This window comes from Copadichromis virginalis, linkage group LG16, assembly GCF_057382275.1.
Source record: "Copadichromis virginalis isolate Kocher_CV1m ecotype Utaka linkage group LG16, C_Virginalis_male_GT1.1, whole genome shotgun sequence".
Taxonomy (NCBI): Eukaryota; Metazoa; Chordata; class Actinopteri; order Cichliformes; family Cichlidae; genus Copadichromis; species Copadichromis virginalis.
Window position 1 is genome coordinate 8,838,944 of NC_140633.1, and position 23,838 is coordinate 8,862,781.

General features: G+C 41.4%; 1 protein-coding gene across 1 annotated transcript; it reads right to left on the reverse strand.

Annotated features, from left to right (window-relative positions):
- Positions 1–3,173: 3,173 nt before the first annotated feature.
- Positions 3,174–5,343, reverse strand: olig2 (oligodendrocyte lineage transcription factor 2). The gene is made up of 2 exons (XM_085435299.1): positions 5,175–5,343; positions 3,174–4,771 (listed from the first exon to the last, which is right to left on the reverse strand). The coding sequence occupies exon 2, from the start codon at positions 4,747–4,749 to the stop codon at positions 3,928–3,930; it is 822 nt and encodes a 273-aa protein (XP_085291425.1). The 5' UTR covers positions 4,750–4,771; positions 5,175–5,343; the 3' UTR covers positions 3,174–3,927.
- Positions 5,344–23,838: the final 18,495 nt, after the last annotated feature.

The following is a 23,838-nucleotide window of genomic DNA, read 5'->3' on the forward strand; positions in this document are numbered from 1 at the left end:
ACTCTGTTTCTCTTTCTGTTTTTCCGCCACCTTTGATGCATCCCACCAATGTTTAATCCTTTCGGCTAACACAACATGATACGCAGTGCTGAAAGGGTGTACATCTGTGCAGTGTTTTCAGGAAGGTTTAAATCCAGTTACAACAGTGTAAGACTGATGGCTCCCCTTCTGTCCAAAGTTATGAATATTTAAACTGTCACAGAATCAACCTCACGCTCTCAGCACCAATGGATAAGTCAGCCTGCCACCAACAGTGGATAAGAAGCTGTTTATTCAAATCCAGACACTAGGACATGAAGCCCAGCTGCTATTGGCCAGAATGTTCACGCAGAGCTGAAGAGATTCCACCCAGTGAGCTTCCCTTTTAACTTTAGGCACATGTTTGTCTGGATGGATCTTGAAAAACTAACAAAATTTGAAACAAAAACAAAGACAACAGTGATTAAAAACTAAACTAAAGTTCTTACACAGGATATGAACCATGAACTGCCTGAAAATTTTGTGAACTGTACCTGATAGAGAGACAACAGGTTTGTTGTATATTGTATATTGTTGTATAAATGGAAAGGCATTCATTCATTTGCCACAACACCTCCTTCTAATATGATGTTTTTTCTCTTAAACAGGACAGCACAGCATCTTTGTGTGAATCTACCTGGGACTAAAGCGTTATGATGCATTAAGAGTAACTACACTCTTTGTGTTATGATCCGATCCCATCTCCAAAACAGTAAATATTCCTCAAAAAGCACATTTTGGGAGGAACTTAGCTGCTACTACAGGTCAATATTCATATAGTGAACATAACACATCATTGTTGCCTATTCAAATATCTATTCAGGTCCACGGTATCTTCCTTTACCATGCTGTGAGCACCTATATCATGTGTGTGTGTGTGTGTGTGTGTGTGTGTGTGTGTGTGTGTGTGTGTGTGTGTGTGTGTGTGTGTGTGTGTGTGTGTGCACACAAAGTTTAACAGTTCACTGCAAAACTTTTTTCCTTTATTTTGTCATTTTGTCATTTAACTGTAGTTCTCATACGGTGCCATTTGTTATATGCTAGCAACAACATAATCAGCAAAACTCAGGAAATATGTTGGGCTCTGTAACTGAGACAGAGGCAGAAGAGTAATGGGGTGGTGGGTGTGGGTGAGTGTGTGGGGGGCTTTCTAATTATTTTTGAAATGTAACACTTTTTAATCCATGTTAACTGCATTTTGCTCTGACAAATGGTGCTTGGACTGCTCTGGTGTTGGGACCCCTGAGGAAAAGCAGATGTTTCCAAGTGCTGTATGTGCCACTAAAAAAACTATAAATCTCTTTATGCCAAAGTCTAAAATAAAATGATGTCAACTGAGAAGAAGAATTGGATCTACTATTACAAATAATAATAGTAAAAAAAAAAAAGCTGTAAACAAAAATAGAAAGTTCACAAGACTAAAAACCAAAAATGAATGACAAAGATCTTCAGGCTTTCAGGCAGAACTGCTTATAAAATAAAATAAAATAAAATAAAATAAAATAAAATAAAATAAAATAAACAAATTAATAATAAAGGTGTAATAAAGGTGCAGATGTGCTCAACTGGCCTGTTGTTTATGATGATGATGATTTTTTTTTTTTGGCACACTTTCTCATTGTTATATGACTCACTGGGACCATAGTAATGATATTAGTAATGATATTAGAAACAAAAAGTTAAAATGCATGCTTTAAAAGAATGACAGCCTAAAGGTAAGTGCACCTGAACTCCCTACAAATCATTGGTGCCCCTCACACACAGGTGTTTTTTTTTTAAATGCTTCTTTTCTTGGGACTTTGGAAATGTGTAAACACAAACCCAGAATCCAGGGAACTTGTGAAATATGTGAAAGGTGATAGAGTCTGTGGAGAGGTCTGATTCAAAGACCAAAGAAATTAGATGGCAGTGTACTAACTGATGTATCAACGCTGAAGGCAAAGCATTGAGCGTGCAAGTTTTGGGAAAGCCACAGGCATACGCTGAAACTTTGGAAGAATTACTTCTTATAGCTTATCTGTAAATAAACTGTTTTTGTTGCATTGCGCCAAATTACCTCTTACTCTCGAACGTCCTACAAAACACTGAAGGACTCTGAATAATTCAATTCCAGTAATGAGATGAATAAACAAATGCATGCATGAATATTCAGAGATTTAGTCATATCATTCCAGCTTCAAAAGCTTTTGGAAAATATTGCAACAGCATGCACAATCTGCTATGCAGCTGCTTCATTTTCCTAAAGTCCACCGGCGTTTACTCATCGCTGGCTTCTTATTGCCAAAAGAGCTTTTTGTGCTCATCTTTAGCGGCTGTTTACACTCGTGCTTTAAGGTGGCTATTTCAAATGCTGTATTTTACTCACATTCTTGCTGCACAGGTTGGAAATTAGTATTCATGTGAGCAGATGAATTGTTCAGGAAGAAACATTCAGTTGGACAGACAGACAGGTGTCAGTGGGCTAAAAGTCATCACTGTTTGCTGAATGAAGCTCATTCTCCACCAGCTGAAGCCACATTGTGCACAACTGTGAATAATTAAAAACAGTGAGTGTCATCCAGCAGAAGAGACCAGCTCTGAAAAGTTTCTTTCATGTGGCAACATTGCTGTTGGCTCATAACATGACGAAAAATTACTTTGGGCACTCTGTTATAAATCCGAGAAAACGTTTATCGTCAAACTTGTTCTTTTTAATGAAGCCCTTTTTCATAAGATGCTCGTAACTGCTTGTATATAACACCAATAATTAGGCTGAGATTTATTATTTAAATGGGCGATATGTTTATATTTTTATTTTTTATTTTTGTTTTTTTGGTTGACAACTGAATCTAAGCCGATTGGGTTTTATATGGAGTAATAATGAAAATAAACTGATTCAAAATAAAAACTTTTCTTAAAGAGTGCTAAGGTGTTTTAGCTGAGGCGGAAAACTTTTTGTTCCCATGATAAACGTTTAATTGGCCTTGAAGATCTAAACACTACAATTTAAAACGAAAACAAAACAAGTTGTGCTTATGATGTGTAATTTCGCTGGTTATTATGTAATAATACTGAATAACCCTGTTCAGTACTGCCCTCCTGCTACAAGCTATAAACGCTGCTTTTAGTCTCCTTTAAATGTATTTATCCACAAAAAAGAAAAACAAATAAAAACAAAACCACCACAAAATGTTTTTCTCATTTCAATATTCATCTTTATTTTACATTTCAAACCCCAACATAATCAGAGATTCGTCTGAACGTCCCCTCCAAAATAAGTAAATAAATATCATTTTCAAATTTTTATTTTTATTTTTTTTGTAATTAAAAAAATAAAGAAGTGGTCGCTGTGTGCGTCTGACAGTGAATAACAGCCTACCGAGGAGAAAATAGGGAGAGGAGCATTGAATGAGGCGGACAGAATAATTATAGCAGGTGCAAGATGTGAGGAGGTGGGGTGGCGGAGTCTTCCTGGACATTTACAAGACTCTAATATATATCTCCGACTATTTAAACAGAACAGCCCATCTAGATATTTACATCCTATATTTGTGGTTTGATTCAACTTTTGGGGACTTTTTTTTTCCTGCGGTACCACAGAACGGGAAAGTATTTTTGGAATAAATGTGATCTTCAACAAACTGCATGGAAACACGTATGTGGGCCATGACCGATTCCCAGTCGTAAGAAAACGTTTGTGTGTGTTGCAGGAGCTCTGTGAAGAAAAGACCGGTTAAAACAGAGGTTAATTACTATGAAACACCGAGTTAGTTTCAAAAACACCGAAGTCCCAGTGAGGAAAACCAATGCATTGGTCTTAAATGCCTCCGTTGACGCAACGGATTCGGCAACAAAGATAAATAAAACCACGATAAAGTTGGGAGATAAGTCTTTAACACCCCCCGGAGAAAAGTTCAGCTTTGCTTGGAGTCACTTAGAGTCGCTGGTGAGCCTCGGCATGGTGACGGTGCTCATGCTGGACACATGCGGAGGCGGGACTTGGCACATGCTGCACGGACAGGGCATGCCGGTGCCAACGCCCCAGTGCTGGAAACTGCTGCCCAAGGGCCCCGCACTGGCAGTGGGCGCTTTGAGAAGTCCGTGGTGGGGTCTGACTGAAGTGACGGCGGAGATACCGGGCGCGGAAAGAGAGGCAGTGGAGACAGCCGCCGACGGGAGGAGAGGGTGATGTACCCCGGGGTGCGATGCGTGAGAAGCCGCCGGGTGTCCCGGCACGGGCCCCGCGTGTGTCATAGTCCCACATGCTGACGGGTGGAAGCCGCTGTGATGTCCGCTACTGCCGTAGATTTCACTTACAAGCCGCTTCATCTCTTCCAGAGAGTTGCTCAGCATCAGGATGTAGTTTCTCGCCAGCAGCAACGTTGCGATTTTGGAGAGTTTACGCACCGACGGTCCGTGCGCGTAGGGCATGACCTCCCGCAGCCCGTCCATGGCCACGTTGAGGTCGTGCATTCTTTTCCTCTCGCGGCTGTTGATCTTGAGGCGGATCGCCTGCAGCTCGTTCTCCGAGAGGAGTTTACGGTCTTTCTTGGATGCCATCCGGAGCGACAGAGAGTCCTCGTCGAGGGCGGAGAGGCCACGCAGACCGGGGATCTCTGACGGAGAGTCACTCTGCGTAGAGGACACAGCGCCGGAGAAGCCGTGCACAGACTTCTTCAAAGTAGACATGAAGATGTCGTCCACCTCGGGAGAGGACGGTCTGCTTGACACGCGGCTTGTATCTGAGTCCATGATCCGGGTCTCACACGCTAATCTGAGAAAAACAACAAAAAAGTAAACTTCTGAGTTACTTTACTGAAAGTTCAAATCCACATGTCGACCAAACCAAGCTCATCTTACCCATTTCGATTCTGATAATAATAATTTAAAAAAAAATATTTTTAAATCAATGTAGGCCTCATAAAATATGTTAACACAGAGGAAACTTTGTGATTTAACTTTGATATAACACAATCACAGAATGGAAAAAGAAAGAAAACCATATAAAAGTTATTTGTTGAGTTCCCCATCTTTTATATGCAGCAGCCAGTAATCAGCGTCCTATTTTATTTCTGGATATTTTTTTTCTGAGAATAATTAAAGCAGAAACACAATCTGTGTATACTGACACTAATTATCAGGATAACCTAACAGAAAATAAATAATAAAACACCTACCGAGAGTGTTTGCAGGCGCGATGAAGAGAAAAACCTAAACGTCAAATCCACTTGTTACTCCAAGTCGCATCTGACAGCCCATTTGGCACGCCTGCGTGCATCCGCGGGGTTTTATAGTGGGCTGGGGTGCACAGAGGCCGGGTCACCAGGACAACGCAGTTTCTGTCCAAGCTGCCTCCCAGCGACCAATCAGCTCCGCGCAGAGGGAGGAGAGAGGGAGAGGAGGCTGACGGAGGGACCTCCAGCCTGATGTAATTACCAACACCCAGCATCACTATTAAGTGAAATCAGACACACTCCGTCCTACATATGGGCCCTTCTTGTGAAAATATTGGCCCGTGTGTATGGATAGATTTTTATTACAATAAGCCATGGAATAAGACGCATTTCTTTCCCTTTATAAGTGAAAAATAATTAGGGAAAAGCAATACAGTAAATCAAACTTAAAAAAATAATAATAATAATTGGCCTAACGTATATGAAACCTTTTTTTTATTATTGCGATTAAATTTAATTTAAAATGTGCTTGAATTCCATGTATCTTTTTTTTAATGAAGTAGCCTAAATGAGATTTCAGTTTGTTTTGATGATGAATTCGTTTTTTTATATATATATATTAATAATAAACAATAAAAAAAGGAGAGTCAGTGTCGTCCCTTCGGCTGAACACAGATTACCAATCGAAGCCTAATAAGCAGTGCAATATGTTTCCTGCTTGCAGTGTTGGAGCTAGTACGGTGTTTTCCGTTTGTACCCGCTGTCGGCCAGCAGCTGCCGTTGAAGTGCATCTTTAACGTTAATTAATGAAGTGTGTAAAATTGTCTTTAACCGTTATGATCCGCAATATTTCAATTAGACTGCAGTGAGCCACAACTGCGTGGCCTGCCGCTGGCGGTTATCTGAGCCGTGACATAAGGGCCTAAACCGGTGGTCTGCACTCGGACCTAACTGAAACTGACAGCATGCATTGTGCCACAATATGACAAGTGTTGTGCAGTCGGACGCAAAGAGCCCTAATTGCCTCTACAAGTTTATCTGTTTTCATAAGGGTGAGTTATTGGTTAAATAAAAGGCGGGCTGAGGAACACCTCTGATGGGGTTAACATTTGTAACCTAGGCCTATAGATACTTTGCACCAGGCGAAACATACATAAAATAATTATTAGTTTTTCTAGTATTATTTTTCAATCTTTCTCATTCATCATATATATGTGTGTGTGTGTGTGTGTGTGTGTGTGTGTGTGTGTGTGTGTGTGTGTGTGTTATTCATTTAGAAAAGAAATAGCACCAAGGGAAAAAAAAAAACAAGCAAACTAGCAAAGCTAGAAAGAAAAAGCACAAACAACTTCAGAATAGGGCAATGAGAAAATGAAAAAAAAAAGTTTTAATTTTTTTTTTTTTTTTTTTAAATTGATCTCTTCCTTATTTCAGCTAAGTTTTCGTAAACGGAAGACTGTTGCCATAGTTACCCTCCGTTTTAGCGCCTTGCGCACTGATTTAGGAAGCTAGTTGACCGGAACTAAGTTTGTGCGGAGTCATGTTCGATTTGACGGCCAGTCGGAAAATTTGGCATTCCAACCGTCATCTTTCAGTTAGGAGCCCTTCAGGTGTCAAAAAATCAAGGTCATTAGCGGGTGAGTGTGCTTTAGCGTGCCATACACACGCGCACACGCACGCACACGAACCCACCCACCGCCCCCGTTTTTCTCCTCCCTCTTCCTGATCCTATATTTGCTAGTTTGGCTCCTCCATTGCGTTCGCGTGTTTAGGCCTGCTCCCGTTAAATAAGATTATGCTAATGAAGTGGCATTTTAAATAAGGAGGTTTGTATCCTTGCCACCCCCCTGCTTCATTAAACATTCCCACAGTCTCAGTGTTGCAAGTGGATTCACAATGAGACACATGCTCTCCTCTTCCGCAGGGTTTTCTTTTTACCTCTAGCATCCTCATTTCACTCTCTACCACGAATTTGACCTCCCAGCAAGAATGTAACGACAGCTTGAAACATTCTGGAAGGTTGTCATAATTTCAATTATGTATTTATTTATTTTACTTATTTATAAAGAGGTTATTTTTTGTTTTTAAATAACTTTTTGTGCATAACATATTTTTCTTAATGCATTAACAGAAATTGATTTTTGGTATGTCAGTGAGAAAGGCTGATATTTCAACAGGAAAAAAATAAGTTTCGGGCCAATTCCTAAGTTTCCTAAGATTCAGAGAAAACCTATACAGCTCTCTGTGTGTGTTTTATATTGCAGCAGCTGGAAACTGCCCCCCAATCCACATGTTTGCAGTTAATTTACCTCAAAATTATTTACAAGTATTTTCTATATTGCCAGAAAACAGCACTCAACAGGAAAGAGAGTATTTGTGAATAAATAAATACCAAACCTGATTAATAATGACCAAGCAGACAGATTATTGGCAGATTATTATTTTATTTAAAAAAAAACAAAACAACAGACAACAGCATTGCACCCATGTGATTTCCAGACCATGGGAATAAATCTGTTTCTTTAGCAGCCTCCGCTCTTCTGGTTTCATTCTTTGCACCAGATTTCTAAACCTGGCTGAGGATTTGCGCTCATTCAGCCACAAGTGCTTTGGTAACGCTGATGCTGTGATAAGGTCTGTTTTGCAGTCTGCACTCCAGTTCATCTCAAAGGGCTTTGTGAGTGGCAGTTAAGTCTTTTTCTTACCAAAACTGGGGAAACCCTTCATTTATGATCTCAGGTTTTTGAACAGGGGCAAAACAGTCATGTTCAGATAGTAAAGAGAGTTCCTTGGATGCTCTATTCAGTTTTCAAATTATTTGACAGCCAAATTGAGGGAAAACAGCTGCAACTGAAACCTAAAAACAAGGTATGTGAACAGTGGTGTTGGTAACATGTTCACTCATCTTGCAACTTTGACTCCTATCCATCTCTGGTCTTCATCAGCATCGTCCCCATCTTTTTAATTCTATCTCTGTTTCTGTCCATCAGTCTGGGTGGCGTTAGGCCCAGTGCAGTGGTGAATACCAATAGTGAGGAGGAGCATATGTGAGCCATACTTAATCCTGCTAATCTGCCTCCAAAATAAAAAAAAAGGAAGGGAACAAAAACGGCAGAAAATAGAGGAGGGTGGAAAAACATGAGAGAAGGTTTCTCTTTCTGTCTTGGGAGCTGACCAGCAGAGCCAAATGAACTGAAAGACATGAATAATGTCCTGGCTGTCCCCCTCGATCCCTTTCTCTCTGAAATCCTGGAACGAAATGAAGCAAAATTCTCGCTTTTGTTAAATTCTGTAGTGAAGAACGTGAGATGCCGCCAGCCACTGCCGTTACTGTGAGCGTGTTTCTGCAAGTGCACTTTGTCTCCCGCTCAGATTTGCATGCATGTCTCGTGCATTAGCGCTTTACTGTACATCTAGTGGCCTAGTTAATGCCAATAAATTAGGGTGAAGCAAAAACACGAGAAAGTGCCTGCACCCCAATTTTAACTTTAGTTATACTCGGGAAAAGTCAAAACTGGAAAAGATATAAAGTCTCCACACACCAGACGAGTGCCAGTGAGATTGTGCCTGTTATACAAACTCCACCTCTTACCTCTTCTAGCTGTCTGGCTTCATCTAAACTCCAGCTCCTCTTACTGAGGACCATCAAAAAGTATTTAACTCTTTTAGTATGTGGTGACAAATTGTTTGCAGGTAGTCACTGGTCTTTTTCTGTTATCCCCAGTTTTGTCAACTTTTATTCACCACGTCAAACAGGCAGTGATTTAGATTAAAGAAGTGTAGAGTTAACCAGTGCAGGACTGTTTGGCTATAAAAATGTCAGTCATCACGTTGAACCTCTTACTCTTGTCCGTTTGAGTGTTCCAAGTCAGATTCAGCAAACTCTCTTAAAGCCACGAACTCGTCATTATGCTTATTTCAGCCTGATGCATGGCACCTGTTCACGAGCAGGTGTTCGTTTGTGAGATTTGCATAAATTAACATAAATATTGACCCTAAAAATGCTATACAGGGCTACCTGCTCTGCTCCTTTTCAGACAACTTTAATTCAGAAGGTTGTTACTAGAAATGAACAAGAAGGACTTCACAATGAGGAGGTTCAAGCCCTGCTGTTTTTGCAGTGCCAGTAATAATTCTAGGAGGCAGGAGGCAATTATAAAACATAAGAGTTATCATATATTGAAAAGGGAATGGTGGGATTATAAGCAAGGTCTAGAGAGTTTAAATCTGATGTTGTAGGAAAACCAGAGGCAGCTGTTAGAAAAGGGTTTTTTTCCCCAACAGCTTACATGTATTATAAGTACGTAATCTCATTATGTCATAAAATTGAATCATAAACTCTGGAAAAACATGGAGCAAATCCTGTGCCCCCCTTGTACCCCGCTACTAGCCTAGCATCCACCTGTGGGCTCACACTGCAAAACTCATTCACCGCTCCCCAATTTCTTTGTGTGCCACACTGCAGGGAGTGATCAGTTCAAAGCCTCTATACTAAACTAACTCTATTTTCTTACTATCTTGCATATTTCTAATGATCCAGAAGACAGCACGCTCCTGCTTTATTTTTGGTTCGTTTCAGTTCTAATTTTTTCCTTCTCATAGATAATATTCATGCATTTAGGAGTATTGCGATTCTTAAATCAAATACTGTAAGAAAAATATTGTATGTGTGCTTCCCATTGTCTAAAAATAAGTGCAGTGTGTTTAAAAGAGATACAGAAAAACTCATCAACAAGTTGTTTAAGACCATGATCTTAAAGAAGAAAACCTGTAGCATGTTCTTTAGCCTGTTTAAGACGATTTGCAACAACATTTGCAGATGATTATCAGTGCATAATGTTCGTCTAGCTACAGCCTTTGATTAATTCTGCAATCATCCTTTTCACTGTATCACTTTGTTTACAAAAAAGAGTCTGCAGCCATGCTAGCATGTTGTGAGGGGCTTTATTATATTATTATTTAAGTGCTGATGTTTTTAGTCTTCTTGGTCTTAAATAAATAAATGCTAACCCAGACTCACACTAGGTGGTGTAGGTGCTGAAAATGCAAACAAATACACGAGAAAGTCATCAGCAAGTCACCAAAGTGCTACTGCACCTCTGTACAGATGTGTAGAGACACATGAGGGCGAAAGGTCACATCAGTAACATATACTAAATCGTGTGTACCTTGGCTGCCGAAGGAGTCTTCAGGCCAGTGTGTCTCAGGGGCTGGACAGCGCTGGGTTTTGCTGGCCGGGGGCTTTATCTCTACAACAGCTATTAGGAGGTAATTAAGTCCTAACACTGCAGAGCCTCCCATGGTTACTATAACATAACTGCAAATGGGAAGCTTACAAGCTCCTTTAGACGGCATGACAAATTGAATGGAACTCATTGGGCTTCAGCTATTCTTCCAGCGGCCCCATCTGGCTGGGAAAAGATAAAGGGGATTTGCTGGAGGTTGTGAGGGGTTGAGCCTCCGTGCTCGGCGTGTTAGTGTGTGTGCGTGAGGGATAAGTAACAAGAAGGGGGTCCTGGACCAGCATAGGGAGTGTTTTGAGGGTTCCAGGGGGATTTTTTTCTCTACTCTTTGGTGTGAGCTTCAATTCAACAGGCAGCCTGAGATTTGCTTTGGCCAAATGTTACAAATGTTTCGACAACCTGGTCTCTGATCCTCCGGGGTCACCCAGGAGGGCACGGGGGTACAACAGCTTTACGCCCAGAGATTTAACAAAGCAGCATGGGGATGAATATATTCACACTTGTATTCACTGCCCGAGCCTCCAGATGCTTGTTTTAGGGAGCCAGAGACTAGACTGTGTCGCACTATGCTCAAAGCAGGCCAGCTGGCTATTTGTGTCCATCGTGCATCCATCGCCAAACTTGAGAGGACAAAAAAAAGTGTCACGTTCACTGGAGTGAAGCTGTCAATTGTTTATGGGTGGAAAAGCCGGTGAGATTATTCTAAGACTGATTAAAGCATATTTTAAAGCGATTAGAGCATTTTAAATTTGCACAAGTGTTCCATATAATAGTCTAAACATAAATGCATCTCAATGATGCAAATCATCTCAGGACCCTTGAAGCAACTGAGCAAGAAGAGCACAAGATAAAAGATACTGAAGACAAAGTAACATATGAAGGACCATCATTTATACTAACTCATGTTATTAATATTAATCTTTTATCCATCATATTTATAACTTTTTACAGGTAGGCTCAATAACAAAAATAGGTCATTGTACAAAGCAATAATGCGACCATAGTGTGCAGCTGGAATAAGTGTATCTAACTGAAAACAACTCGTATATGTAAATATATGAATGCGCACATTTCTGGAAATCCTGTGGTTTTATCCATATTTTATTAATATTTCCACATTTTTCAGAAATATGTCATTTTTAACCACAGAAACAGCCCATGAATGCTCTCAATGGACTTTCAGTTGCTTGCTAGGAGAAGAGAAGGAAATTCAGATTCCATAAAAGCGACATCTTCCTTAAGCAAGATCAAAAAGTTTTAGATCAAGTTATTTGAAGATTTGGTGTGAATGGACAACTGAAACAAAAAGAAACAAAGAATGTATCTGTGGTTATTGTGGATTTGTCCTCAGTCCTGCTGAAAGCCACTGATAGCCCTACAGTATCCTCCGTGCCGCATCACAATGGGTGTAAAGGGGTCTAATGACGGGGATCTGCCAAGCTTAACAGGCTCTCATTCAGATGGCGATTGTCAGAAGGCAGGAGACAATAGGCTGAGGAATAACAATAGTGTACACAAGCAGACCAGGCCATCCCCGTTCTGTTGCAATTAGCATCATATGTAGAGACTGAGAGGGCTGGGCTGCATTCCTTCATTCTCCCTACCAGCCTCCTGATCCCATCACACACACACAAGCTCATCATCCCTAACAAGGGGGTGGAGTACTTTATTGCTACCTCACTACTAACCAGCTGGCACACCCCCAGCACACACACAGACATGCACTCAACACTGTTGTTTCTTTCTCTAGTGGTTATGTTGAAGTCGACCAGTGTTGGCCATACCTGACTCAAAAAATATATATGTGTGGTGAAAATTTGACAGGGCACTCAATTGTTGAGCTGTGGACTTTTACAGATGATGAAGTTAAGATGTATTCACCAACATGAATATTGATGGAGACATATTCATGATGGGTACATGATTTGTTTCTCTGATATTTTGCTACACCGCGTATGAACACAGCCTGAAGAAGGTAGTAAAGCTTGATGAGCACGCCTACATAAGCCTTGGTTCCACCACAGGAACTTTTTAAAGTAAACTTTAATAAGCATGGTAAACTGCGACTCTTTGTTAGGTATTAACATCAAAGTGACCTAAATTTCAATGACCGAATGGGAGTCACTTCATCATCACAGAATATCCCAATTAGTTTGTATATCTGGAAGACGAGTTTTTTGGTGTAGACATATGAGCTGCTGTAGAAGATACCAAAACATAATTTCTCCCTTATAGGTTAAAAGAGTTTTTCCACACTCATTATTCATTAAGAGTCGTGTTGTGTACTGAGGCGACGTTAACAAACCTGGAGGGCCTAGAGAATGGACAGGTCTTCAAGGAGAGGGGCACCGGGCCTATGGGGTAGAAACGCAGAGAGGTGGGGGTGATTTGGACCCACTTGGCAGCTTACCATACTAGCTCTCCTTCAATTCTTCAGCAATTATGCTGTCATCAAGCCATTTTGCCTTTTTTGAGAATGAAGAGAGCAACACAAATAAGGGCCACGCTGATTTAATTAAACTAATACCAATTCATGTTTGAGCGAGATGCTTGAGGTGTCATTAGGAGGAGAAGGACAGAAAGGGTCTGTTCCTGTGTGTTTGTGTGTGTTTGTCCGTGCCCGTGAGTCTATGCATGGATGCCCATTATGTATGTGAGAAATTCTGAGCATTTGTGCATGTGAGTGTGTATGTGTGGGCGTGTGTCCTCTCACTTCCAGTCCATTGAGCTGCTGCGGTGCTGGTGCATGCTCTCTGCTGTCCTGGTTTTGGTCCAACAGAACATAATGTGTGGAGTGAAGGAGAGAGGCGATGGGAGAAAGCAGAAAGAGGGGGGGGGGAGGGGGGGTTGCACGGAGGGGGCTGTTTGTCACTGTGAATCGGCTCAGGGTGGTTCACATCATCTGGCCATTGATGGCTGCCCCTCCCCTGTTGTAAAACAAGCTCCTGTGGGCCTGCCTGAACACTGGGGGCATTGTGTCCCACCCTTGCAGGAAACATGCCACCCAAAGTGCTGCTACCCCCCACCACCACCGTCCACCCACAGCATCTCCAGTCCTTTGCCCTCTCCATCTCGTTCCATCCTTTCCACCCTTGCTCCAGCACAGCCTTGTGTCAACCTCAAGCTGGCGGTGAAGGCAACAAGACATAATGGTGTAGCACGATCATTTGAATGCAACAGGTAGGACTAAAGAGGATGGAGGGAGAGGCGGAGTGAGCAGCAAGTGGAGGAGCTTGAGGGAGGTGCAGGGAGAATGACAGATTTGAAGGGCTGGTGTAAAGGGGGCGTTCCCCGCGGTTTCCGTAAGATGGAGGGCTAATGGGAAGATTGATGGATTGAGACAGCAAAACAAAACAAGGGGTGGTGATAAAATGTAAAGTGGGGGATAAAGCAAGTAGGGCTTGGGCTGAATTGTGTCTTAAAGCCTCAATTCTGAGGTTGTGTGAGTGTGTGTGTCACAAGGCCAGGAGAAGGAGGAAAATTTACTGCCTTTGGGGGCAGGGAGTAGGTGCGACTCGTTCCCTAATTGCCAGGGAGGTCTCGGGATCTTTGGGTACAAGACAAGTGTGAAGGGTGGGAGAATAAGACAGGATACAAGAGGTTAGTGCAGGTCAATGCTGACCACCTAAGATGCCCCTCGCAAAAGGCGCACACCCTCCCCCCATTCCATTTCACCCCTCACCAAGTGCCCTGGCTGAATGCTATAAATAAATATCGTGTCTTCCCCACTAAAAGCTGATAATTTACTGCCCACCCATCCCGTTCTGCCCATCTCTTCTCCATTTCTCAGCTCCGTTGCCAGGCGGTGAATGAAGCTCGTCCTTTGAGATTGGAGAGCCGGGCCTGTGTTTTCTGGAGGGGCTGTCCTCAAAGTTTGGAGCACTCTGGAGTGCTCACACAAACACACATATGCTTATATCTTGAATGCCACACATGCTCCTTTTATCAGCCACCTCTATAACAGCTACCCTCATGGCAAGAATTTAAGGTTTGTTCAATGCAGGTGAAGAGAGCTAACTCTTTTCTTTTCTAATTAAATGTGAGGCTAACAGGTGCTTCAGGTTGATGATTCTTAACTCTGTGTCAGAGTGAAAGGCAGATTTGCACTCTCTTAATTCACCTGCGTTGTCTGTCTGCACTTTCTTTACAAAGACTTCACTATTAAAGTTAGTAAAACTTATTAACCTAAAAATGTAATCCATTGTGTATGTTATACATGCATGCTTATAGATGCTTGCAGGTGTTTTATGCAGGTTTAACATGGACAGTGTGTACACCTATTGGTACATTTCTACAAATATGCCCTAAAAGCCCCAGAAACAAGCATGAGAAAGAAAAAAAGTCAGTAATTCAGGAGATGTTAAACCGCACTAGAGTACCAAGCCTGATCAGGCTACTTAGTCGGTCACTGTTAAGTGCAGTTTTTAAAATGAACTTTGCATTGGTTGCAGTTACTTGAAGCCTGGTTTCAGCAATACACATTCATGTGAATGCACATTTGAGTGGCTTTTTCCTAGCAGCACTGTCTTGCTAATTTGAAATTTCTGATTTGTGGAAACTACGGAGCATCAAAGTTAAAGAAAAAGAAATCTCACTATCATTAACACAGGAAAAACACTAGAGTTGAACGTTCAGCATATCTTCAGGTCAGTTTTTTTCATTTTTACCCGCCTTTACCACTTCCTCCTTCTGCGTGCACTTTGTGGTTCAACCATAATGTAGTAAGTACAGGATGACACCCTCCTTGCGACTGGGAAAATTGGTGGTTTGTCCATTGATTGCATTTGATTTTTTTTTTACCTTTGGTGAAGGATTGTAAGTAGTTGCAGCAGCCAACTACTTACAATCTACTGAACTACTGATGGCCCAGAGACTGAGTGTGCAACACCCTCAATCTCTGAGTGTCAACTTTTGATTGATTCGACTCAACTGGTTGTGTTCTGGTATTATTGCTTTATGAAAGCAGGGTTGACAAGCATTTTTCAGTTGAATCGTCATCCTGCAGTAACTACGTCACTATTTGTGAAATTTCAGTTTCACGTCAGTTTCAAATTTCTGTCGTTCAGTCTCTAAGTGACTCTGAACGAAAGTAGCTAATGTGAATTTCTATCTATGTTGTTGTCTGTTGCGACAGATTTGCAATTTTTAACAACTGATCACAGCGTGTAGTTACCAACCTGACCCCGTTCAATCACAAACCGAGGTCAGACTGACCCCGTCTTATTGCTGTTTTATCACTGTCGTGATGCACCAAAGTTGCTTTGAAGGTAGCAACTGAATAAGAGTGGTCCCAGTCCCAGTCACCAGCTTTGAAACAATCATTTTGAAGGCAACACGACTGCAAGTTCACCGTTTTGCCAAGTGTGACTGTAGCAATAACCGTGAAATAAAAGACACCACTGATAAACTAAAAAAAACAAAAGGAAAAATCAAAATCAAGGTAGCCAAGATATTGTTATGTGTCCTTTGAATTCCATGCTAGAGGATGAAGTAAATATTGGCAATTTTAAAGATGAGAACATGAAGGCAAACAGTGTTGACAGCTACAAGAATGTGCCCCAGATTAATGTTTGCTAATCATTTTGGCATAAATGTAATTTTAGATCACTTTTGATATTTTGAACATGAGGACCTGTTGCTTTGTCCCATATAGTCTTTAGCAATTTCCACAGGATTTCTCCAATTAATTGTTTTAATTGCTTTTTCTTTGGCACTTTTGCTTCCTATTTCTTTCTTGCAGCCATCTGCTTCCCTGGCGCCCTTGCCTGCCTGGCATCCACCTGGAAAGAAAAAAACAAGAAAGAACAACAAAGACGACAAAGACAGATACAAGTATGAAACTGCCAGGGCTGCCATGGAGTCGTTCACTGACCTACTGTAGCTCAAAAGAGGACAGAGTGAAAGAATAAGAGGGAAAAAAGAATCAAAGAGGAGGAGAGTGTGCTGGCAGCCTCTCCCTGCCTCTGCTGCCATGCCAGAGTCAAACAGGCACAACTAAGAAATTGTTACCCTAACAGGGGGCACAGGGAGGGCAGAGAGGGATGGAAGAGGGTCTATTGAGGAAGAAAATAGTGCATGTATTCCCCAGTAAATCAGTGTTGTTGAGAAGATTGGCTTTGCCAATAAAGTGAAGAAACGACAGTGGCAGCTGCACCCAGTTCAGTTCCTGCTGACAGAGATGAGGCTTTTGTTTGGGACACAGTGAACGACATAGGGTTGCATGGTCTGGAATGTGACGTTACTGTTTTTTTAATAGAGATGGGGTCAAAATGGGGCACACTCAGGGACCAATTGGGAACCAGATTTTGTTTGTGTGTCGTTATAAAACATGTGTGCCATTTATAGCAAGTTCAGTCATAAATCAAACGCTCCTACTTTAAGTTTAAGCCAAAAATAAGCTATTTTAATGTTGAATGTAAAGTCAGTGTCAATTTCTCAATTTTGAATTGAACTCATCTTGTTGTTGCACAAAAGGAGACACTAACAGGCAAAGTAAAACATGGTTTGGATCCAGAGCTCATCTTAGAGGAAGGGGCCTCTGCAACTCGATTCAAGAGAAAACTTTTCTATCCTGGCAGGAGGGATCTTTTCTAGCATAATGGTGCCCCCATCCACAGGGCTAGAGATTACTTCTGTTATAGAAATGCAAGCGTGAAAAATAAAAGCAAAATGTTTGTCTTGTTGCAAGCAACTCAAGTTATTAGTTGTTGATGCTTGTTAATCCACCTGGACTAATATTACATGATACATTGAACATACAGCTGCTTTACCCTGACGACAGTTAGCAAGTCAACGCGTGACTTCATTCTGGCTGCACCTGCAGTGCGCTTGAGTGTTTTTGCATGCGTGTGTGCAAGTATGTGTCCCTGCATGGATGCACGTGTGTGAATTTAACAGGCAGGTGGTAATGAGGCAGACCGAGCTGTGCTGGCTTCTATAATGAGGAGGCAGGCAGTGAGGGGCAGGGCCAATGCTACTAATGGGCTCCTATAGCCTTTAATAAGCAGTAATTATAGTGTGTGTTTACCAAGTGGCTCCAACCTGGTTGAAAATGGTTACCTTCACTCGTAGCTACTTCACTGCTGGCCCTCCCACCCAGGAATACAACAGAACAATGCTGCACAAAGCTTTTTGTGCACTGCATGTGTGTTGGAATTAGCATGTATGTTTTCTTTTGTATCATTTGTTGAAACGCTGTAATATTTTTGTGCATGATTTTCAGTTTCTGAATCTAACAGGGAATACCAAAGCATCCACGTTCAAACAGAGCAGTGACTAGCATTCCAGTGTGTATGAATGCACCTGAAGCAGATTTACTCAGACTTCATTCTCATGCTGCGTATTACAATCTAAAAATTGATGTAGTACTTTAATAGTTTGTGTCTCCCCTTTGGTTGCACTTTGACCTCTACCCAACCTCTGGCTGACCCTGTGGAGACACTCAGCGATTTGGGGAAGCCCTCTCAGTGACCTCATCAATCACAACATCAGCAGCCAGGCTCCAGGTTCTCCCTCTTTCTCTAGCGGCTGCTGCATTGTCTTCTTTCCGTCTCCTTCTCTATGTTGATGTAACACTCTCTTTCTCTAGTTCTACTTTTCTTCCTATTCTCTCATCACACCCTCAAACCTCACTGTGACTTTGATTAGGGTTCAACTGTCAGACGTTCAAATTAATATCATTCCTGCCTGTCATGCACTCAACCCCTCAGTTTACCAAAACTTCCTTCCACATTGTCTCAACATTTTGTTCTCTCCTTCATTTTCCCCTTCATTTTTAAAAGGATGGAAGTTAGCTGAGGAAAGGCTTGTTCTTGTTTCAGAAGCTATTGAGTTAGGATGATTAGCAGGTCGAGCTCTCACTGAGACACACATACTGTGCTGAAAAAATGTATTAAACCGCCACCCAGTGTGAGGTTTATCCCACTGCTGTCCAAAATTAACAGTAACAGCTCTTTAATCAACATGATATTTTTTAAACACTAAAATATAATAATATAGTTGCTATGTTGTTACATATTTGTTACTATTTTTACACCAAAATCAGAAAAATGTAGTGAAGCAATTTATTTGCTTTCATTCCTGAACATAAGAAGCAGTTTTATGCTTCTCAGAGAAGTCCAGTGTGCCGGCTCAATCAGTTTGTAATTCGCCTAATAATTAACAATAATTTTTTTTTAAGTTACAATCAAGTTTTTGATAGATTTCTCAAACATTTGTCTTTTCTTGTTTTGTGACAGGAGGTCTAATAAATTTGTTAAGTGCTGCATCTATTCTGCTTTACGACAGCACGGTTATAAAACTAACCAAACACAGCGTCTCAGTGCAGAGGAGCATAAACTGGCTCTGGGATGTTATAGCAGGTTTCCACAGCTCGGCTGGTTCATCCAGTTTGATGTCCGACAACAATAACCTTTCTAAACCCCTGCTCATTAAAGTATGGTTACAGATGAAGAGAGATTAAAGCTTTCGTTAGTAAAATGTGAAGATTTTGCATCCTTGCACAACCAAATGATTCTCCTCATTATGTTGCATATGATTTGAAGCCTTTTCTCACTGAATGACTTGCCTGGATTTTTTGCTCTGATAGTTCCTTCAGTGAAAACAATACTTTTAAAATATTTGAAGCAGGGAAAATGTTACTATGATTAGTATACATCGGTATATGTGGTCTGTACACAGTGCTCAGTCCTTTGAGAATGAACTTGAACACCTCACCGCCACAACTCTAGCTCACTATAGCCGTTATAGAAGCTGATTAAAGCCCATGGTTTTAACTGACATGCTCTATGGGTGTAATGTTTGGGTGTTGACGTACTTTTATCCATATGGTCTTTATCAATGGGCTGTGTTATGTGTTCAGCTAAACCGAAAAATAAAACACTGAAGTGATTACAAAAAGTTCAAAGGCACCACAGCGGTTTAATGAGTACAAAGAGGTGGATTTAACGTGATATTCACACATCAGTCTGCTTTTGTCTGACAAAGATAAGCTTGAATGCTTCATTATGTGAGAGAGAGAGACAAAACTGCCAGCCAGCTTAACAGCAGCCTGATCAGATATCAACATTCACTCATAAACACACACAAACACTTGCTGTTTTCTGCTTTTGGTTCAACAGTAGCAGCAGGGCCTTCGCTCACTTTCAGGGTGGTATTTCTCTGACGGTTGGGCCCATCTTTGATGTGGAGATGAATGCGTAGGATAAGTTGGTCCACTATCTCAGTGGCCATTCACACGTCATGAGAACAGCAAACCAGTAAAATAACTGGGTTTCTAATCTGGTGCCCATGCTGGGACAGAACCACAAGTTTGCTCACGCCACAGTTTGTGCTCTTTCTGTCTCCCTCTGTCTGTTTCAGTGTGTGCGTGTGTGTGTGTGGTGTTCATAGTGCAAGAAGCACCCAAACACCCAAAGAAAACCTGCCATAATGAAAGGTAACATTAAAAAGTGCATTGTAAGACCCAAATTTTAGCAGATGACTGTTAAAAAGGCGTAAATTTGGAGGGTAAAAGCTGTAACTGTGATGGGATTAATGAATTTAGCACAATAGCACAATTACGTCACTGCATCACTGAGAAATGTAACGTGATTGCAGTTAGACCCAACACTGTCGTTAACATAAGTTGATTTATATTGACAGCTTGTACAAAGCCCAGTGTTCTACTTACTTACTGTATTTACCAAAACTTTACTGAATATAATTTAGAGAAGAGCGGCAGCATCAGTTCAAAAACAACATCTGTTCACATCCGCAGTGAAGGAGGAAGTTGGGAGACATTGTAAGGATGGGTGGGTCATCAAAGCTTTGAACTTTATCAAAGATGTTTTTAATGTAACTCGTCTCATGCTAATAAAGCTCTCTAATCGTAGCAAAATACTGCCAGTTCCCTAAACAAAGTTGTATTTTTGTGGAAAGCCTGATTTAGCCTGATTCGGTTTGCACATTCGCTTAGGATTTGTGCTGGTTCAAGCTCGGGAGGAGACCCGTTGGGGTTGCGTCAGGGATATAATTAGCAGTGGAGACGAGGATAAGTATTTTACATTCTGGCTTTTTGTGGAGAAACAGCTGTTAAGTGTAAATCTGTATCTGCAGTAGAAGGCAAAGGTGGTGTAGGATCACTTTTAACTACAGCTGGCAGCATCTCCCCACAAGATTCCCTAAGTAAGACACTCAGGTTATATAAATAAAAGTCAAAGTAATTTTAAATTTGACGGAAATCTCAAGGTTTTAAGAACAATAATCATATCAGAATTATATTTTATGAATTATTAAATTAAACTCTTTTTCTTACACTACATTCATTTGAGGATTGCACTTCTTTAGTAACTTTCCGCCATCAGGGTTTGTACACATCCCGCCTCCACCACTGAGAGAGAAATAGGCCACATTTGAGTAGTTGCGTTATCATTTGGCCCATCACTGTTTTTCCATGACAATGAAAACAAATCCAGCTTACACTCATTTCTGTTTTCTCTCAGACTCTATGTGTGAGAGAAAGCCTCCCTCTGTCCTCACTCTATAAAGGCTTGATCTCTGCCTCTGTTGAATATGTTAATCCATCTGGTGGTCCCCCTGCTCTTTCTCTCTGCCCACGAGACCCCCACTACCCCACTCTCCCTTCCCAAGTAGGGGAAAGGGAATCTGGGATACTTCAGCAGAGGCTTGGTGGGCCAGGACTTCATCCCCTGGATGATTATTTGTGGTGAAGAGAAGAGGGAGAAGGAGAGGTGCAGGACATAATCCTATTGACCATCCCTGTCCCATATGGTGAACGCACTGGCCTCTCCAGTGGTACAGTCAGTGGAGTGGCAGGGACAGCTTGCCTCTCCAGTCGGGGCACATTTTCACTAAGGCCCACCATCTCACACTCTCATGCAGGATCACTGAAAAGACAAGGATTTTTTTTGTTAGTCTGTCACAGAGATGGGAGTCTAATGCTGTCTGATCACAGTTTAATTACACGTGTACGCGTCTGTTTACTACTTATATGGTTTCTAGCCATCTTGCTAATAATTGGATAACATATAACTAGAACAGAGGGAAGCTAAAACACACACACACACACACACATATACACATACATATACACCTGGTAAAAAAAAGAAAAAGGGTGAAAAGACAAATAATAGTAGTACGTTTTTTGTAGAGGTATATTTAGATAAATACAGATGTATGAAATTGTCTGTGTGCATCTTTTTTTTTCTTGGCATGAAAAAAATGAATTCAATAACAATTTCTAATCAATATTTATTAATTAATTTGCCAAAACTGGGGGAAAGGGCCTGAAACTATACAAATATAGTCCTCTGCAATTCTGCATTTCTCCCCAAATTTTAATGGCATGCTGGGAAAAGTTGGATGTTGTAACAACTGCAAAGAAATAAAAAGTCTAAAGACAGTAAATATATGTTGTGTACAATATTGAGTTTACTCATTTTGTTAATGCATAATTAAAGCTCAACAGCATCATCTGTGAAATCTGCATTAAAATCACTGCAATATCATACCAAAAACTTTTGTGTGTGTGTGTGTGCGTGCGTTTGCGTGTGTGTCTACGTCTCAGTGTCGGTGGGGGGATCTGGCCTTGTGTCAGCGGCAGGCTGAACGTCTGTTCAGCTCTGGTGGAGGTGTGGGAGCCCGCAGGGGGGCTTTTTGTCCGAGGACCACTGTTACAATCCACGTTAGCCATTCAGCCCTAGCCATGTCAATTGGCATATGGTTGATCCAACCCCAATGTGTTCATGTAACCAGAAAATGCTACCTTTCAGGGACTTGCATTCTCCATCAAGCAAGTGAGATTAAGATGTAATGTTGCTCTCTCCCTGCACAACAGGGGGTCAGTGGAAGTGACGGGGAGAGGGACACGATTAGGGCGCATGAGCCTGCAGAAGATGCCCCCGGGGCAAAGGAGAATGAAGCCAGAGGGAGCATGGGACACGATGGTGCTGGTTTCATGTTACCCACAGCACAAAGAATGAAAATCATATAATTACACTTGGTTGCTTTGAAACGTTAGCAAACAGTGTTGTCAAGGGAATAAGTGCATATAAAAGATTACGAAACGCGGAGAGCAGTGGGAACTGCTTTTTAGAGTTGAAGTGAAAACTGCCAAACCAATCTTAATTTGAGGTCCATCAAACTCACAGAGGCTGGTCCTCCAACTAACCAAATTTGTCACCTATGTTCTTAGTGCAGCATTCAGCTGTGCTAAACTAATTAACTAGCCTTTTGACATGATAAACTTGCATTAGGTAACACGATGTGCCACTGGAACACTGTTGTTTTCACTTGGCTGTTGAAAACAAATTAAATTACAGTTCAAAGAAGCAATTCAATCTAGCTATCGAAAAGCATATATATATATATATATATGTAGATTATTATGAAATGTTTTGCTCGATACATTTTTAACTGCGACATTGCAAGTGTGAATAATTTCACATCCTCTGGCACTAGGTTGTCCATTTGTTTCTTTAAAGGTCTGTTTACGGAACAATATTACTTTATTCGTCTGTGTTCTAGAAATATATTTTGATTTCTATAATCTGGGGTGGAGCCAGCAGTCGAAGGGTTAACCCTGGGCAGGTCCTGACAACCACAGGCTCACATCCACAACTGGAGCCAATTGACTGGCTCTGACTCCGAGTTACTCTGATAAGTGCTCCGACACCCTGGTTGTTTCTATTTCTCTTTGAACCTTGCTCTTGTTCTCTCTGCTTTAGTTTTTAGTTCCCACAGTTCAGTGTTCTGAGTCTGATTCCCACCAACAGAGCCACTATTAAGAGTAGCTTATCAGGAAGCCACATTCCCAAACCCGGTAATTCCATTGTTCACCTTATGCGCAACAGCTTCTTACCAAAAACGATTTTGAGTGACATGCCCATACACACAAACACACACTCTCAAATACACACAAATGCACAGAACTTGTCTCTCCTCTGTCAGCTTAATTTGGCTCTAACATGGAGAATAGACACGCCCTCCTCTAATGAGAACAAATCTCTGCCTTTCTCTGCTGTCGCTCAGCTTCCTTTTCCTTCCTTCACTCTCTCCATCTCCTCACCCCTCTGGTCCCACCAGCCTTTGCTTCCTGCCTTTTGATATTGTAGCCATCTTACTAATGCCACCAATTAGCAGCATAATAGACCAGCATGCTGCTGACTGCTTGGACCTCAGTGATCCACTGCTGCTGAAGGGCCACAGGGCAGATGTAAAGTCAAGAGAGAGGTTTTGTACATTTGGCAGGGCAGACAGGAACAGAGGAAAAGAATGGGTTTAATCAAAAAAGTCCCCATGATGCCCTTCACTTCTTCACAGTCATTCTTTTTTCTTCATTTTTACGTCAAAATGAATTAGGAAAACCCCAAAATGTAGTAGGAGGCTATGGTATAATAGAAAATTCAAGCTAACTAAAGAAAAAT

Coding starts and splice junctions, on each gene's coding strand:
- olig2 (XM_085435299.1), bottom strand. CDS start 4,749: ATGGACTCAGATACAAGCCGCGTGTCAAGCAGACCGTCCTCTCCCGAG.